General features: G+C 37.6%; 1 protein-coding gene across 4 annotated transcripts in view; it reads left to right on the top strand.

The window, feature by feature from the left end:
- The window catches only part of LOC145673060 (membralin), a 450,418-nt gene that overhangs the window by 119,121 nt on the left and 312,030 nt on the right, over positions 1–19,267 (top strand). For all 4 annotated transcript variants that reach the window (XM_081742403.1, XM_081742400.1, XM_081742401.1 and 1 more), the window contains exon 10: positions 13,006–13,063. In XM_081742403.1, coding sequence (XP_081598529.1) covers positions 13,006–13,063 — 58 coding nt within the window. The remainder of the gene's footprint in view (positions 1–13,005; positions 13,064–19,267) is intronic.

Here is a 19,267-nt window from a genome sequence, read left to right as displayed (position 1 = left end):
GTAGGTTGTTTTCGCTTTGTGGCCTGGAGCGGAATCCTGCTGGAAGGTCCATCTTTCTCCCGGGAACATGGTAGCAGACAGTGGTTTCACTATAGGTGTTAACACTGTGTCCTAGTACATCTTGGCAGATGTTTTAATACCTTGTTCGCAAAAATACCGTTGGGTTGTGCCTGAGTAGCTCACTCCCCACCAAACTATCAGTGAGGCAGGATGATGTGCCCTCTGAATCCTTGGTGCTGCCTCAGCAGCTACAGTAGATGACGTGGCATACACAAGGTCATTTTGGGCGTTGTAGGCCTGCCCAATTGTGAACACCTTTTCGTCAGTGAACAGAATCTTTCTCTGCAGATTGTTGCCGCAACAGTCTCGTTGATTTAAGGACCCTCTGCGACATTAATGTTTGGGTCAGAAAGTGACCAGTCCGCCTCTTATACGCGCGTAGATGTAGGTCACTCCTGAGCACACGAGACATGGAACTGCTGCTGATGTTCGTCTGAACAGCTATCACACTTTGTGTTCGAACAGGATTTCTTCGAATTCTTGCTGCGACTGCTTTCTGGACCTGCGGGGTTCGTACCGTTTGTGGTCTGCAACTCCTTGCGCGGTCAGCTGCCGTTCCAGTCTCGGTGTATCGCTGTATGGCGCGATGCATGAATCTCTTGCTGATTTGTAGGGTTTCAGAAGGTTGAAAATCTCACCTTCTGTCTTCCCGACCTTGTGTAGTGCAATTACTGCTACACGATTTTCGTAATCGCCCCAATCCATCAGAACTCAGTACAATATCAACGTATGTCATGAACAGTCACACACACACTACATGCATCTTCCGCTTTATACACAGGTAGCAGCACTGTGCCACTCCGGATGTCTACAGTGCCACTCCAAACTTTGTGACAGTATTTATGATATAACTAGGTATCTTCATATCATATTCTTCTTACCCTGCTTTCAATTTTCTAACATGAATTTGGTCTTTGGAATCTACCTGTTCCTGTGGGTTGGCATGTAAGTACGACCAGCACGAGCAGCCATATTCCAACCATATTTGCCCTCAACCTATATTTATACCACGTGGTGACCCATCATCTTCACGTGAAGTGGAGGTCAGATCACCTTTTAAGACATGTTTGTATGAATCAGTATTTCAAGTGCATCTGCCATCTGCATATATATATATATATATATATATATAAAGGATTGATTCGCGCGTCTGTCTTCTTGATAAGGAAGGAAGATTAAAACTGATATTAGCTTCATAATAAACTTCTTAGGGTAGTTTCCTGCTAGATAATAGTGTTATTTGTCAATATGCAAACAGATCACGGTATGTCAGATTGCTGTGGGATTTACCAACCCTTAAATTATTCCTTGTGTAGAGACATGTTGGTAATTTAGATTAGTTTACTTCCCTCTTCTCCTTCGCCAAGCTTCCTTTCCTTTTCTCTAATCAGTGATTTTGTTAGGAACAAGGCTGTCCTAGTTTCTGTGCGCCTCATCTCATGGCCCATTACCCCGTCCTCGTCCGAGATCCCAAGCCGGTGTCAGTTTCATCTCGTCTGCTAGATATGTCTCAATAATCACCCGTTAACGATGTCATGGGTGGAGAGGGGGTTTGGGGAGGAGAGGGGAAACTCGATTACGAGAACGATCTAGGGTTACCCCCCTCTTCTTGGCTTGCTTTACCTCTCAACTCTCTCTCTCCCTTTCTCGGGTTGAATTGATGTTTACGAGCGAAGAGTGAAGAAGACCAGCATCAGGAGTGAAAAGTGAAAGACGAAATTGAAAAAGAAATTGAGATAACTAGTCGCCGAGTGAATACAGCAGGGGTTTGTCATGGCATTGTCGCGACATGGAAACCCTTTTTCGCCTAGGATCACCCGGTTTGCTTCTAATTGACACGAAAGTCCATTAAAAATATATATATTGCTGCAAGTTTTTTACATAACGATAATTTTGCCGTGTTTGTTTCATAACATTTACTATGATTGTAAATTAATATGTAAGGCGATGTTAATTTATTCTCTGTTTCACCGTTTGAAAATTACTGAAACTGGAATGCAAGCATATGAACAAAACAAACGTTTTAAATATGTTTTACCTCATTCAAGAACATTATTATTTTAACTGTTTTATGCCAGAAGTTTTAATTCAGTAGAAATGAGCAAAATGCTAGAGAAATTCCTGATTTACTTCTTCTTCTTCTAGACCTTACCTCCGGATTAGCTGGGGTCGACTTCTGATTTACTAAGTACTCCAGTACTTCATCGAATACAAAGCTAGAAATTCCACGCTTCAAATATGTACTAAGTTCTAACTTAACTATAACAGGAAACTTTCGAATAAAACATTTTAATAGTGTACTTGGTAGATAACTATCAATTGCTGTTAGGTTGTATAGCAGCATTTAAAAATAAATAAATAAATAGCAATACCATGTGTACACCATATGAGGAAATTTGGTTTTTGTGGTGTACCATTTTCTGAATTAACATTGAAACTGGAATTGGTGGTAGAGATTTTTTGCAACTTCTGATTTTGGTAAAGAGATTAAGAGTGGAAGTGAAATATATTTGTGGACACTTAATTGATGCAGAAAACCGCTTCTCGCTATTACCATTTTTACTCTATAGCGATTAGCATTAAAACTAGAAGTCGTTGATTTCTGCCACTTCCGTTTTAAATAAAGGGTTGAGAGAGAATAGGTCGCACCTATTTTTTGTAGAACGGTAAATCGATTTTTAAAAACAATCTCTTATCGCTTTTGCTCTGTGTAGATCAATGATGAAACCAGAAGAATAATGTTCTAATATTTTTATATAAATTAATACATGATAAGGTTGACTATTGAGCTGCGTTCGTTGCTTTGTTTTCAAGTCCCATCAACCAGAACGAGGATAGGAAACACATCCACGTTTTATCAAAGAAGGCAAGAACAAACATCCTTTGGGAATCTCCTATATGGAGGATAAGCACTTTCCACAATAAGGTCGAAAAAGACTTCAATATTGATATATTTAGCATGTCGGAAAGTGTGTACAAAAGAACAATTAAACAGGCATGTTTTGAAAACGGCATATAAAGAGCACATATGCTAAAGACAATATGTATGTGTAATTTTAAATTGTCTATTTTGTAATGTGTATTTCTTTTAATTATTTGTATATCTCACTGTTTTGTATTAATATGTATTTCGTTTGTCAAAGACAACACAATAATTGAGCCTAGAGCCTTTGTGCTTGAACTAAAATAAAAAGATAAATAAGTTGTTGTGGATTTATATTATACCGGTTTCAGTAGAGAAAGAACGATGCACAAATGCATTCTTGGAACGCTTAATCGGTTGCAGGGAACCGCATCTCCTCTATTTATTGCCGGTTTTGCTCTATAGTGTTCAACGTTAAAACCAAACATGGTTTCTTTCTATCATTTCCGGTAAATGGATACCTACGGATTACGTCCATCAGCAAAGTCGTTACCTAACTTTAGATCCTGTACAACTTGACCAAAATTGATGGTTATCCATCAAGTAGCTCCTGAGATTTTTTTTTCCGGATAGACGGGCACACGGACAAACAGAGTAAATTATAAAGTAGTTTTGGTAAACCGAACTTCTTATTAAAACAGAAACTTTAACTCTGGATTATTTACATTTTATTTACATTTACTACTGACAACTGTAAAGCTTTTGCTTCCACCAGAGTCAATGGCGACACACTTCATTGCTTAGTCGATTAGTAAATATATTCTTGTGAAACAATGAGAATACATGGTACTCAACAATTAGGTTTTAACGACAAGGGTTCAAGTTTAAATGAAACTCTTAACAACTCACTTCAGTGGAGCCACGCTGGGTATCAAATATTGGGATCACTTTTGCTTGGTGGTTGGGCTGAAGGTTATAGATTTGATTCCAGGTTATAAGCTTTTAGTGGATAACATTGAATTTGCGTTCTTGTGTTGTTCTACCGTTCCTCCTACTTAATTCTCGAACTTTGACCATCATTCACGTACACTCATGTCCAAAATTATTTGTCGCATGCCTATAAATGTGTTGTTGTAGGAATATAATTTGATAACGAATTCGCCCGGTATTTATTATAATGTTAGTATGTATATAATCGGCAAAGAGATGTATGTGGTAAATTTCATGTCAAAAGAGCAGTAAATAAGAACAATAAAACGAAAATAAAACTTTCTTGTCCATTTAGCAACATTTTGTTTTACTCATTCTAATTTTCGTGCTCATAATTCTTTTCCTATGAAATTTACACAAAATATACATTTCCCGATTATACACATAGTATCAGTATTAAAAATACTCTGCAAAATCATTATCAAATTATATTCTTACAAGAAGACAGTTATAGATATGCGACAATCATTTGGACATGAGTGTACATTATCATCCATCTTAGTATTCAGAGTTTTTACTTTCAGTTTTTGGGTAGGGTCCTCACGCTCATAAATGAAGATCGCAGATTTTCCATTTATCTGTACTTTATGGCAATGTTTTGTATACCAGATTTGTATGTTAATGACGTCAGAAAAATGTTACTACTCAGTATTGAAGAGATCCCACAGTGTAAAAGAGTTCCCTCGTGGTTGCATGGAAGGAGATCCGGTTTCAGTTCTTAGTGGGAGCTTATGTGGTTCAAATTTCAAGTGAAGGTGTACCAAACGCACAGCTTAGTCTTTCTGAGCGTCAGTTTGGGCATTGACAGAGACTGTGGAACATTCTCCGCTTGGAGCACGATATTTCTCGCACATTATTGTCATATGTTATCCACTTTTCATCACTCGTGATCAACCGCTTCAGAAATGACTCGAGTTCGTTACGTTTTAGTAAATGGAAACTCGATCGAGTAAATTTTTTGTCAGATCACATAGTACCAAAACTCCAAACTTCCTTTTGTTGCTTTAACATTATTTGGCGATGTCATTTTGGTTGCCTAACCACCTTAGCAAGTACCTGAGTTATATGTTGTTACGTGTTTTACGGGTTGTCTACATTCAAGCAGGAAAGCAAACAAAATACGTCATAAACCAAGAATAGATGCAAACCTATTTTTGTTTTGTTGTAAAATTTAGGTTACATCTAGTTCTTCGTTCAGAAAATATTTTATTGAGAGAGTTTCAGATATTTTATTAAAACCTAATAGAGGTTAAGTTTACAAAATTAATGCCACAAACGACCATTTTGAGCATGCTGTTACCGTATTAACCGGACTACCTATATAAGACAACCTTCTATTTTGTAGAGGTTTCTTGAGAATTGTCTTATTTTTAACGAATTCTGAATAATCAAAATTACAGGTTGGTTTATTGATACAAAATATCTTATGAAACACATACACAGTAAAAGTTACATTGTCTATTGTAAACTTATGCTAAATATCGATTGCCTCAGTAACAGAAAAATACCGATAGAAATACTGTACCTTAAGACAAATATGGTAGTTTCAGTTCGTGCATATTTAAATTTACAACTTGTTTTAAAACCGTATTTAATATCAGAACAACAATAACTACAACAACGAAGGTAAATGTCAGATATAATTTATTACACAACGTAATTTTAATCTATCCAAGCTTGATCTGCAAAGTAAGATGATACCGTATTGACAAATTTGAAAAGCAAGAAAGAAAAAGAGAATAGTCTGGTAAATACGGTAGTTTAACATGACAGTACAGAATCTATTCATTCTTCATGCTGTTGTATCGTGGTAATATGTTTCAAAAGGTGTATGTTAACTCCTTCCCCTCGAATTTCACTCAATAGATTACGTGGAACACGACATCAATATAGTATGTAGGAGTATACGTGGAATACTATATATCAATGCAACTGGAACAAATACAGGGCGTTTGAAAAAGAACTCCCTAGTTTTAAGTATAAATTTAATTGGGAAATGAATGAAAACTTACATCAATGAGTACATATCATGAAAGAGAATTCCGTCAAGTTTTGTTTAATGTTGGTAGACTTCATCCTGGGATCCATTTGTGGCCCTGTACACGTCGAGACGATATTCCACTTCTCGCCACGTATTCACCAACATTTCAGGTGTAACTGTCCCAACCGCCGCGACGATTCTTTCCCGTAAATGATTGGTGTGTCTGATCTTTTCACTGTACACAACATTTTTTATGTGGGCCCCCCAAAAATTCCAGTGGGGTGAAGTCTGGGCTTCGTGGTGGCCAAGATATTGGGCTAGCCCTGCCTATTAACTTTCCTGGAAAGCGAGTGTCAAGAGCCGCACGCACATGGTTACTGTAATGAGGTGGGGCGCCATCTTGTTGAAAAAAAACAAGCCCTTTTTCCGCCTCAATATCGTCCATTTGGGAAAGACGTACTCTGTCAGCATGTCATAGTAAACGTTCCCGTTTATTGTTTTTTCTACAAAAATGAAAGGACCAATCACACGATCTTCCATCAAACTGCACCAGACATTAAGTTTGGGAGAGTCACATTGATGCTGAATAACTTCATGTGGATGCTCTGCCCCCCAAATTCTGCAGTTATGACGACTAACTGTTCCACTGACATGAAATGTAGCCTTTAAAAAATTGACATCATCATCAATTCTGTGTAGAAAGTCAGCAGCAAACTCATACCTTTCGAATTTATCAGTAGGTTTAATTTCATGTAACAGTTGCAAATTTGTAGGCACACAACTTAAATCTTTTACGCACATCATCATACACAGTACCTTTAGGCACTCCTAATTGTAGACTGCGTCTGGCCATGACTTCTACGGGCTCCGAACACAAGAAACACGGATCTGTTCAACAACATCTTTAGAAGTTCAGGGTCTACCTGGTGATTTTGCTTTTAAAACACTACCGGTTTCCTTGAAAGACTTTAGCTAATGACGGATAGTTTTTGCTGTAGGTGTTCACCACCATACTGACGTCTAAAATTACGTTGCACTGTTATAACCGATTCAGTTTTCACAAGCCAAATAACACACTGCGCTTTCTGTTGCGGAGTACACATTGTTGCTGAGTTGCTCTGCACTGCAAACTTGCCTGGACTGACTTGAGGAAACAGAGGAAAAAAAAAAAAAAAAAAAAAAAAACAGAACTGGTGCCGTCTCAAGGCCAAGCAGACCTGCCAACTGCAGGGGAGCCAAACTTGGAGAACTGATGAATCAAACACCACAAACTAGAATAGTGTATGCCACTTTGTACAGATTTTAGGACACATTAAAACTAGGGAGTTCTTTTTCAAACACACTGTATAACTGAAGTTTCGGTTTAAGCATAAATTGTAAATGAATATTTTCCCTATAAAATCTCTTACATTTTCAGAGTAGTTATTGCTAGATCTACCAAAGCTTTTTACTTGTACATTTATGTCGTTGATCATTATCCTAGTAGCGCTACTAATAATTCGCTGAAACTACACTGCTCCACAAAACTTAAGCAACTCGAAGAAAGTGGCAGAAAATAAAACGACACGATTACTGCACCAAGTATAATGAACAATCAGACGGTCCAGATGCACAATGCAACACAAATGAAGACGAACAATACAGTTAGGATGTACAGAGTGACCAAAAAGTTCAGCACAATGATACCTGAACAGGTGAAGCTGGATTGTGCGAGGGCATAGGCAGTCAATATGGCGTGTGACCACCACGAACAGCTATACAGGCACGACATCTGGCCTCCATGCTGCAAATCAGAGTGTTGATCAAGTCTTCCGGCAGATGGCGCCACTCCTCGAGGAGAGCTGTTTGCAGGTCAGGGAGAGTGCGTGCTGGTGGACTGCGCTGCACTATTCGCCGCCCAAGAGCATCCCACACATGCTCGATGGGATTCAAGTGCGGCGAATATGCAGGCCATGCAATACGCGTAATGTCTTCGCTCTCCAGATACTCGGACACAAGATGTGCACGGTGTGGGCGGGCATTGTCATCCATGAACAGGAAGTCTGGGCCAAATGCTCCGCGGAAATTGCGCACATGTGTATTGAGAATTTCATCCCGGTACCGTTGTGTTGTCAAAGTGCCATGTTGTACAATATGGAGGTCCGTTTTCATATCCAGCATAATTTCACCCCACACCATAATGGAACCACCACCATGGGACGGCCGTTCAGCAATGAAGTTCGGATGATAGCATGTTCCTGGCTCTCTCCACACTAAAGTCCGACCAGAATCAGACGACAGGCTGAATCGCAACTCATCGGAGAATATGACACGAGGCCACTGGTGTTCCCCCCATGCAACATGTTCCTGACATCATGTGTAACGCGCACATTTGTGCTTCAGTTTCAATGGCACACACATACACATACCTTCTTGCATACCTTCTTGCACACATATACCTTCTTGCATACAGTCCTGCTCTATTGAGCCGCCGACGAACAGTTTCACGACTCACGCGTTGTCCTGTAGCCTGAAACAACTCATTGGCCAGTTCAGAGCATGAAGCTTGACGGTTACGTTTGGCAAAAATTATAAGAAATCTGTCCTCGACGGCCGACGTCTTCTTCGGATGGCCTCCTCCATGACGTCTAATGACTTCACCTCCATTTTGGAAGCGACTCCACAGCCTCGACACAACATTTTTGTTCACGTTGAATTCCTGCGCTACTTCCACTTGCGATCGGCCCAATTCCAACCGTCCAATTATTCGCCCGCGGTCAAAGTCACTCAAATGTCATCTACCAGCCATTGCAAGGTGTGTACCCCACACAAGAACCAATAACTCAATGCTTGGAGCCCAGGACACTACTGGGCTGTGGTGTACGCCTCATGGCAAAAGTTGTTCACCGCGCTTGCAACGATGCTGCTTATGCGATAGAGTGGGTGCTCGCCTTGCCTATGTGTCTCTGTGTATGTGCATGCCACTAACCAGTGTTGAATGGGCCTTACACGTCACTTATACCAAATTCTCTCGGGTTGCTTAAGTTTTGTGGAGCGTGTAGAAAATCCACAGCCCTTTTTCTTTCTTATCGAATGAACAAATATATATATAGTGTTCGTAAAAGAAACTGGAACGTACTCTTATTCATTAAAATTGAAAATGTTTTAAAAAGCCCAAAATTTATCAGGCCAAAAGACCTGAAAAATTCTTCGGTTTTCCCTCCGAAAAACAGCTGCTTTCTCACCGAGCCCTTCATCTCGAATGACGGTTCAGGTGTGCTGTCAGCAGGTGGCACGCCTAGAGGTGCGTTGCTGAAAGAACATCCTACACTGATTAATCGCAATGGTGCGCTTTTTCGCGGGAACAATGTCCACCCATACTGGGTAAGAATATCTTTGCCAAGTTTGCGACTGATTAATCGCAATGGTGCGCTTTTTCGCGGGAACAATGTCCACCCATACTGGGTAAGAATATCTTTGCCAAGTTTGCGAAATTTGGATAGGAAAAAAAAAAAAAACTTCCCAACGCACCGAATTCATTGGATCTTGAATCAACAGCAGATTTCTCTGTTTCGCAGTCTCCCACCTCCCTTCATAGAAAACGCAAAACGCTGTTGAAGTTGTACTGCACACAGTGCCCTCGTTCTGTGCATCAAAATCCCGTGACTTCTGTCGGCCAGAGATTCAACCCTGGTTGACGAGTGGTAGAGGATTTTGGAAATAGGGACAGACTGTTATGATGCCTGATGATTGAGTTCATGGCATTTTTTTTCTGATTCATAATAACAGAAAATGATATCTAATACATGGTGTGATAGTTTACAGTTTTTTTTTTTATATATATTTTAAAGTGGGATTTTGAAAATGCTTTCGTTAAGGATGGCACAAAGAGAAAGATATGGGGGTCAACCTGTTTGTTTAACTGTTATCATGTGACGCATAAAATTTGTAATATTCGACCTATTTGTTAGGGGAATATTAATATGTCATTATTCTCCTGCATGAATTCAAGATGGTTGACAAAGGGTGTGATCGCAAAATATTGATGATGAAGCAGTGATACTGTTACTTATGGTTGTATCGCCAAAAATTGATCTTCTATAGATTAGTTAGCTGTAAAGGTAGAAGAGTAGTAGGTTTCTGATCGCCGTAGATATCTTCGAAGTTGGGATAAGCACTTAAGCAGTCCTTCCACACTCCTGTCAGACTTAAGGTGATCTTTCCCTGCCGGAGTGTACAGATTTGAAGAACAGCCAAACTTATCCTTTTACCAATTTTGCTGACAATTTAAAAAAAACGCTTTGCTTCTATGATTCATTGCGGAACGCGTCGAGATACAAAATTGTTATTTGGCGAGATAATATAAAGGTTAAGCTAGCGATGTAGTTCGTGTGTTTCATAGTAGCAAGTTCATGTTTTTTTTTTGGGAAGGGGGGGGGGGATTTTTCAGGAGACCAAGCTTTTCACATCCTAAAAGCAAACTCAGTCTTCTTTCAGAAAATTGAAGTACTAATAGCCCACTATACATAGGCCTACATATTATTTTCAATATGCTACCGTATTGCAACATCGGCCTTAAGGGGGCAGACTACTAAATATTTTTGAAAAACTAATAATTTTTCTTTTGCACGTTTTTCGTAAGTGGAAAGAGGTAATAAAATGTAACTTGCCACAATAATAGATAATGTTATTCTACACCCGAAAATACGAATCGAAAGAATTTTCAGTGTTGCCATCCATAGAAATTATAGTGTGACCAGAATTTGAATTACTAAAAAATCTCGGTTAAGGCAGCTACTAGAAAAATTAACTCAACGGTTATTGATGACTTATCATGCTGTCTACGTTCCTTGTTTACTTCTTTTTAAATAATGTTTTTATTTATTTTGTAATAACTTATTTATTTTGTAATAATTTATGTACAGTTTATATAATAAATAGAAACATTATTTAAAAAGTAGTAAACAAGGAACATAGACAACATGATAAGTCATCAATTACCGTTGAGTTCATTTTTCTAGTCGCTGCCTTAACATAGATTTTTGAGTAATTCAAATTCTGGTCACACTGTAATTTCTATGGATGGCAACACTGAAAAATTTTCCGATTCGTATTTTTGGGTGTAAAATAACATTATCTATTACTGTGGTAAATTACATTTTATTACCTCTTTCCACTTACGAAAAACGTGCAAAAGAAAAATTATTAGTTTTTCAAAAATATTTAGTCTGCAGCCTTAACAGTGCGTGAAGTTAGAATCGAATGTTACAGGAAATGTAACAATAAACTGTTCATAAGGGAACAAAATTGTTTATGGAAGTCCATTTGTTTGAGTTGAGTTGATTTTAGTTTAACGTCTCTTTCAGCAGCGAGGCTATATCAGACGTGGACGTACTGTTTAACGTGGACTCCGAACAACATAAGCTCTCACCGGGATTCGAACCCGGGTTTCCCACACCAAAGGTGCGTACGCTAACCGCTTAGCCACGAAGGAGCTCCGATTTGTTTGATCTAGTGTTTATAGGGGTATTTGTATTTATAAGAGGAACTCTTGTTAAGGAACTTAGACTCACACGTTGTTATGCAATGGTACAGTAATAAATTTGCAATTTTTGTGCATCCAGTTAGACAAATGAGAGTACATGTTGACATGTTTATTTATTATTATTTTTGTTACAAACATTCTTTATTTGCTGCAAGTATTAGACAAGTTTAATAAAGCGTAATAGACGACCCCATAGGACCAGGATATAATTTAGGAGGCTGGGCTTCCATTTTGTCCACCCCTTCCTGTCTACGCCCTTGGGTCTACGATTGTGAAATATTCTTATCTTCTCCGATATCACGTCTCAGTCTACATATGTATGGGAGGCAAAGATAAACTGTATCATTCTAGATATAGATCTAATTGAAATTGTTTGAAAAAGACTCAAATTGACTTTATTTGCTGAAATTTTTTACATATTTTTTCAGCCTCGCTTTTTATCTAATAACTATGATTTTTTTTGAATAATGGTATGCGCTAGGACTCTGAATTGGATAATTATGGATATGTTCTCATGATTTTAAACAAGTAACAAATTGAGTTACAAAGATAAACTATAATGAATGCAGAATGTATTTTTTTTTTTTTTAGAAATTTATTTTGCGAAACATTTTTCTGGTTAACTTTGTATGAAACATCCTTGTAAACAAGAGAAGACACTATTCATTATTTTAAAAGTAGTTTTTTGACCTCTCAACAAGTTTTTTTTTCTTTTTTGAAAGTCAAACCATACAAATATGAGTCTTTTATGTAGAGCGGAAGTCATGTTGAGAATGAAGAGACTGTTGATGAAGCATCATTGACAAAAGGAATGATGTTTATAGTTGAAGTTGAATAAAACCTAACTCAGTAGGAGAAGGAGAGAGAGAGAGTGTATAAATTTAAGTTGCTTATTTATTTCCCCCTTCTATTTTAGTTTTCCTTTTTAAATAACTGCCCCTGTTGTTTGTGTAACTAACAAGTATATAGTGGTCGCTATATACTATATATATATATATATATATATATATATATATATATATATATATATATATATATATATATATATATATATATAATATAACCAAGGGAGACTGTGTAACATGCAATCATAATTTTTGATATATTGTGTGCTTCTAGTGTCGAGGGCTCTAATTCGTGCCCTGGGGAGGTTTTGCTGAAAACGAGTGCGTATTAGGTTTCATCCCTCCTCTGTTCGTGTATCTATGATTCCCAGACGGGGATCCAAGCAAGGTTAATTAGCTCATTATTGCCACAGAACTGGAACCCCCTGCGTTGAAGGGCTATCATTTGACGCCGAGCAAGATGAATGCTTGGTAATTTGGTCGTTGCAGTTTTTTTCTTTTTTTCATCCATCTTTTTTCTTTTTTTCGTTCTTTTTATTTTATCCTCTACCGACCTAGTATCTAGGTTGTACACTAAATTCATGCAGCGAGACGAGCTTTATTTTGTTTTTGACTTAACAGTAGATATTAATGGATAATTTGTTTATTTTTCATACTGCTTGCAGTAATTTTAATGGATAATTTGTTTATTTTTCATACTACTTGCAGTAATTCATATATTTCTGTATTTTTCTTCTTGCAGACGGTGTCTATCTCCATGTTACTCCGTTATTCCCATCATCAGATTTTTGTCTTCATAGGTAAGACATTTTTGATTTCTTTCTTTTTGATCAATAGCACCATTCAGATTATAATTTACATGTAAAATATTGGGTGTTCAAAAAGAGATAGTATTACTCAATTTGTATCGAATATTCCGTTGAGTTAAGGCTTAAAAATGCCGGTGAAAATTGGTATCTTATTGTCACGCATTTCTGAACTGCTTTCAGTGTAGTGTTTAGCAATAAGAACATTAGAACTTTGAAATGTTCTAGCAACATTTATTGGTTAGCAAATTAAACTGTGACAGCTGTTTACAGTAGTCTGTGACAAATTCGCATGGAGAGATACACAGATAAACAAGATGTGGCAACTTGCTAAACTTGAGACTTATTGCGTGAAAAGTTACGTGACGCGTTCAGTCGAGAAATGACGATATGAACTGGCTACCCAGATCATGTGATCTCTCCTCATTTATTATTTTCTTTGAGTTGCCTCAGGTTTGAGGTCTATGAAAATAAGCCACTAGCAATTCGTGATCTGAAAGGGAATATTGAATGTACCATTGCGAATTTACTGCGCAATATGTGTGCCAAAGGGACTCAGAATCGAACCTTCAAATTCCGTTCCTGCGTCTTTTGCGGTTTAAGTTCTATCTTAATTTTAGAGTTCTGACGTTTGTATTGGTTAACGCTATATCTTAGAGGGGAGAAAATCTGGAAGAAGCTATTTTGAAAGTGAACGGAAGCTGAAGCAGGCGCTGGCACAGGAAAGAAAACTGAAGATAGTTACTGAAGAGTTTGAGGTAGCCACTGATTAGAGGGAAAGAAGCTCTGAAGAAAGCACTGACGGAGGGGAGAAAAATCTGAAGAAAGCACTGACAAAAGAGGGAAGAAAAATCTGAAGAAGGCACTGCTAGAGAAGAAATGTTAAAAAGTCACTAATAGAGATGAGTTAAATTTGAACGTGAGGTCTCATTAAACGGCATTGTGTATGTTAGTATTCGTCTCAGCGATTCCGAAAACTATGGATGATACTAGTACATATGTCATTTTCGATTACATTTAGATGTCAAACCCTCCAATTCTTACCCTGGGGATGATATGATTGTCTTACCTCACAGGAGACTAAACTTGAATTTAACGGTATTGGAAGTGTCGGTGTTCATATCAGTGACCCCGAAAACTGTGAATTCGACGTTAATATCCTTCGGCATTGCCCCTGTCGGAAAGTAAGAAACTGAGTAGAAAAAGCAACGACAAGAAACGTCCCCCCTGTTAAAACTAAATGATTGAGTAAATCACCATGAGCAACGTCTTCAGCGTTGTCTCTGTACACTTCCGAGTCAGTTGACATGCCCGTTCTTGCCGAAACTCGGGCTTAAATGTCATCGGATTTGGCACCGTTCACCCTGTCTCACCTCCCATGCCGATGGGAGCTGAATTTGGACTTTAACGGCATCGAGTGTGTGACTGTTCATCTTAACGACCCGGATAACTGAATTTGACATTATGGTCCGCGTCACTCGAATTGGCGTGTGAGATCAGCCAATAAGCTCGCAGTGCGCTGTTACTAAACCTTCAGGGAGGAATCTAATCATTCATAATTGGCCGCAAATACGAACAAAATCAATTATGAACGATTAGATTCCTTCCTTAAGGTTTAGTAAGAGGGCACTGCAAGCTTATTGACTGATGCCACATGTCAATTCGGATGACGTATACTATAATATCTGTTGTTGTTGATTATACTTATGTAACACCCTCTTCCCACCCCGTAGGGTGCTAGTGTGGTTTAAACGTGGAATTAAACCTCATCAGTAGTGTCACTATTCATCTCAGCGACCTCGAATACTATGTATCAACACTAATATCGATCGTTTTGATTAATTTTACACGTTCCCCCTTCCCATACATTCCTAGAGCGCTAGGGGGGGTCTCGCGCTACTGGCGGCTGACTTTGGACTTAATCGGCATCGGAATAATCACCAATTAACTTTGCGACCTCGAAAACTTTGATTTGACACGAATATAGATCGATAGATTAGTGTATATGTCACCCTTTCCCCATCAGGGGTGCTAAAGGAGCTGAATTTGGACTTAAACGCCATTTGGAATGTCACTATTCAGCCCCTCGAAAATTGTGTATTCGAAATTGTGTATCGGTCATTTTTGATCATTTTTATAATTCACACCCTTCCATTCTCCTTAGATGAAAGTGAAGTAGGTGTAAGATTTTTTTTTCTTTGTAGACTACCTTGTGCATTTTTTCTAAACTCATTTTCGATTTCATTGAAGTAAATCTTTATATAAATATTAAAGAAGTCCTGACTGACTAATCAACATCCAGGTCAGACTCTTAAGAGCGTATCTTACTAAAAATAATGCAAAATTTAGCATTTTTCTTTTGCTTGTTTATTCATAAGTGAAAGGAGATAATAAAATGCAACTTACCGCAATCATAGATAATGTTATTCTACAACGGAAAATATGAACCCGAAGAATTTTCAGTGTTGCCATCCATAGGAATTACAGTGTTGCAAGAATGACAATTCCCCTAAAAATAAGTTAAGGCAGCGACTAGGGGAACGAACTCCACTGCATTTGATTACGTATCATGTTGTTGTGGTTTGCTGTGAACTACTTTTTAAATAATAGTTGTATTTAGTTTGTAATAAACAAAATAGTTTTAACATACAATTATTAAAATTAAATAATAACATTATTTAAAAAGTAGTTCCAGCCAACCAAAACAACATGATATGTAATCAAATGCGTTGAGTTCGTTCCTCTAGTTGGTGTCTTAACTTAGATTTTAGGGGAATTGTTATTCTGGCAACATTGTAATTTCTATGGATGGCAACAGTGAAAATTCTTCAGAATCTTATTTTCTGTTGTAGAATAACATTATCTATGATTGTAGTAAGTTACATTTTATTATCTCCTCTCACTTATAAATAAGCAAGCCAAAGAAAAATGGTAAATTTTGTATCATTTTTAGTAAGACAGGCTAGAAACTTGAAATTTGGACAGAGCATACGATATGAGATGTAAAGTTCCACTAAGGAAGATTTTTGGAATTTTGACGAGAAAGGAGGGGAAGATGAGTGGCTATTATCATCTTAAAATGTCCAATGATGAAATTTGGTATATAAACTTTTCGTTTAAAATAATTAGAGACGTCTTTCAAAGTTCTTTGATATTTGACGTTGAAAGGAAGAAAAGGGTGTTAAAAGGAATAAGGGGTTTGAATTACAATTATTATAACAAGATATCCATATCTCGGAATCCTTTAAAGTTAGAGACATGAAATTCGTTATTTAGATTTCTCATTTAAAATAATTAGCCACGTCTTCACCATTTTTTGATATTTGCCCTAGAATGGAAGAAGAAAAGTCATGTAGAAAAAAATGTCAGGATTGCAGTTGATAAAATAAGGTGCCGATATCTCGACATCCGTTAAGGTTAGAGACGTGAATTTTGGTATTTAGGCTTTTCATTTAAAGTAATTAAAGGCGTGCTTAATCGATTGTTTAAAGTACGTCCTCTACAAGGGAAGAAAAACTGCGGCAGGGAAAAAACAGAGTCGGTGTTAAAATTATTGAAATAAGATGGTCATATCTCGAGATTCCTTAAGGTTAGGGATATGAAAAGTGGTGCTTAGGCTTTTGATTTAAAGTAATTAAAGACTTATTTCAGTGTTTTTCAAGGTTTCCCTTAGAAGGTTAAAAACAGGAAGAGAAAGGCGGGAGTTGTAATTTCGAAAATAGCATGACTATATCTCGAAAGCCCTTAACAAGAGAGACATGTTATTAAAGATGTTTCAGCGTTTTGTGATCTTTTCATTAGAAGGGGAAAAAAAGAGCACTCTAAGGTACGAATAATGTTGGGAATATCACAGAAACATCTCAGATATGTTTATTTCATTTTTGTTAAGGTATCAAAATCACAGGAATTTCCGTGCAGGAAACATGTTGGTGCTCCGGTACCTCCCAATCCTATCGTCGTAAGAGAGTATACCTCATGGAGATAAAATCTAACGTTGTTGTAGATCAGAATTGATATTTAAAAAAAAAAAAAAAGCATCATAATGCTGGCCGCAATGGTGATTCAGGTCCGAAGCCATAGTACGCAGCATTTATGGTAAGCTCTGGGGCTTTTTGTGTGAAAGGATAATGCCTTCGTCGACATGATCATCACGACCTTAACGCTTTTGTTTGACTTTTTTTTTTGTCTTGGAGAAGCTAGATGGCCCCTTTCATTAGGCTGGCGTTTCAGTTCTCGTTCGTATGGTTTCTCCCGTACTCCATCAGTCGCAATAATGTGGTGCAAGAAATCAATGTTCAATGTGTAAGAGTGCACATTCCCATCGGTGACACATTTGCACCCCCGTCAGGACATGCGTACCCATTTGGTCACAATCTTACGCATGCCGAGATCGTGTGTTAGGATGTGGTACACTGACCAGATGAAATCTTCAGTTCATTAGCTCATTCATTACACCTGCGTCTTCGATCATTTTAGAGCAATGTTCGCAGTTCTTTCACAAGATGTTGATTCGTAGCTGTTCAAATACGGCTACCACTGTTCTTTGTTTGCTGAGTGGCACCTCGTCTCTCATGCCGCAGCCTATGTGCCCGATAAGGCAGAGCGCTGTCACCATACGCCTCATGTAGTCCTTTATAGATCTGACTTGCATTTCGACTCCGTGTCACCTGAAACTTGATGAAAACTCGCTGTTCTGCACGGGTAAACATTGTTTAGGATAGTATCACACGCACCTAACTTTAACGGCATCCACTGACCACACGCACTGGAATACAAGAATACGAACATATTGGTACTATCACTATACTGCCCAGAAACGTACTACATTCGTCATTTGTCTCCCGGACAAACGACAGTTGAATCCTAGCAGTGTTGCCATTTCCATCTAAATAACCCTTGTATACACAAAGTGAATAATTTACCTTCAAAGGCCATTGTAACTTTTAAACTAATACATATAATTCGATGAAATCTTGTAAGATGCTGATGTCGAAAGTGGGAGATTGTTTGACATACTTCTGAATACCATCTGTTTAAAGTTTTGCCAACCCAGCATAATGTTGTATTTTTTTAAAATGGTATTACGTCAACAGAAACAAAAAAGAAGAAAAAACATAAATGGTCAAATACATCAAAGTAAAAACTAACAAAACCGTGAACAAATAGTATTCATAACATTCATATATTTTGAGTCCAGAAGAATATGACAAAAACGGATAATGTACCTACACTATTGCATGTAGAGGATCCTAGGAACATATTCAATTAATACACCATTGCAATCACTTAAGAATATGTTCAAATTAATCAATTAGTTCTACAGTGCTAATTATGTTACTTCCGCATTTTTTCGTTAAATGCGGGAAGCTTACTAATATGGCTATCCTTAAATGTGGATTTAATTACATTATAATCTTTCGTTAAATGCAGAAACTGAATTTTCGTTTCTTTCTCTGTCTTTAGATGTAAGAAAGTAAACTTAAAAATGCTCTGAGCTTGAAGTACAATTTGTTCTGATAAAAGCATTTGCAGTTGGTGTCTCAATTAATTTGGAAAGGTGAGAAACCCCACATGACAGGCTATCAAACTACACACACATCGTCATATTAGAATGAACACATGAAACTGGATTAGGTAGATTATATCCCCACATACACTCACCTGTGTGAGTTTGTGGTTAGCATTGTGAGCTGTCGCTTTCGCAATGCATGACGCGCTACGGTTTCTCTCGATGGCGAAATTTGAAGGCAGTAAACATGCAATTTTTTAAATACTGTTGCAATGTTCATTATTGGTTGCCAGTAAGCCTGAGCGATTTCTATTAAATACAACAAGAGCTCTAAACCTCTTCCATTGACGTACCACAATATTCAATAGACAATGGAGAATTTTAATGTATTAGTAGTCAGAGTTATTCTGGAAAAGCATGATTCTTTTCTCACAGGTGAAAGTAATACTCCTGTTGATTTATTTTGTAACTAAGTAACTACATTGGCATTAAATAAAAAGATTTATTGAAAATTCAATTTATTATTCTTGGTATCTACTCAGTTGATTCTATAACAATATATCTATTTATTAAAATGTTAGGTTTATATGTTTGTGGTCAAGAAAAGTTCATATGTTTGTGGCCAATCCTTTCGACAGTGAGTTCTCGGGAACCATAGGCTCTAGAAAGATACCGTTTTCACGGATTGA

This window comes from Thermobia domestica, chromosome 16 (assembly GCF_964235325.1).
Source record: "Thermobia domestica chromosome 16, izTheDome1.hap1.1, whole genome shotgun sequence".
Classification (NCBI taxonomy): Eukaryota; Metazoa; Arthropoda; class Insecta; order Zygentoma; family Lepismatidae; genus Thermobia; species Thermobia domestica.
This window is presented reverse-complemented; position numbering and strand designations above follow the sequence as displayed.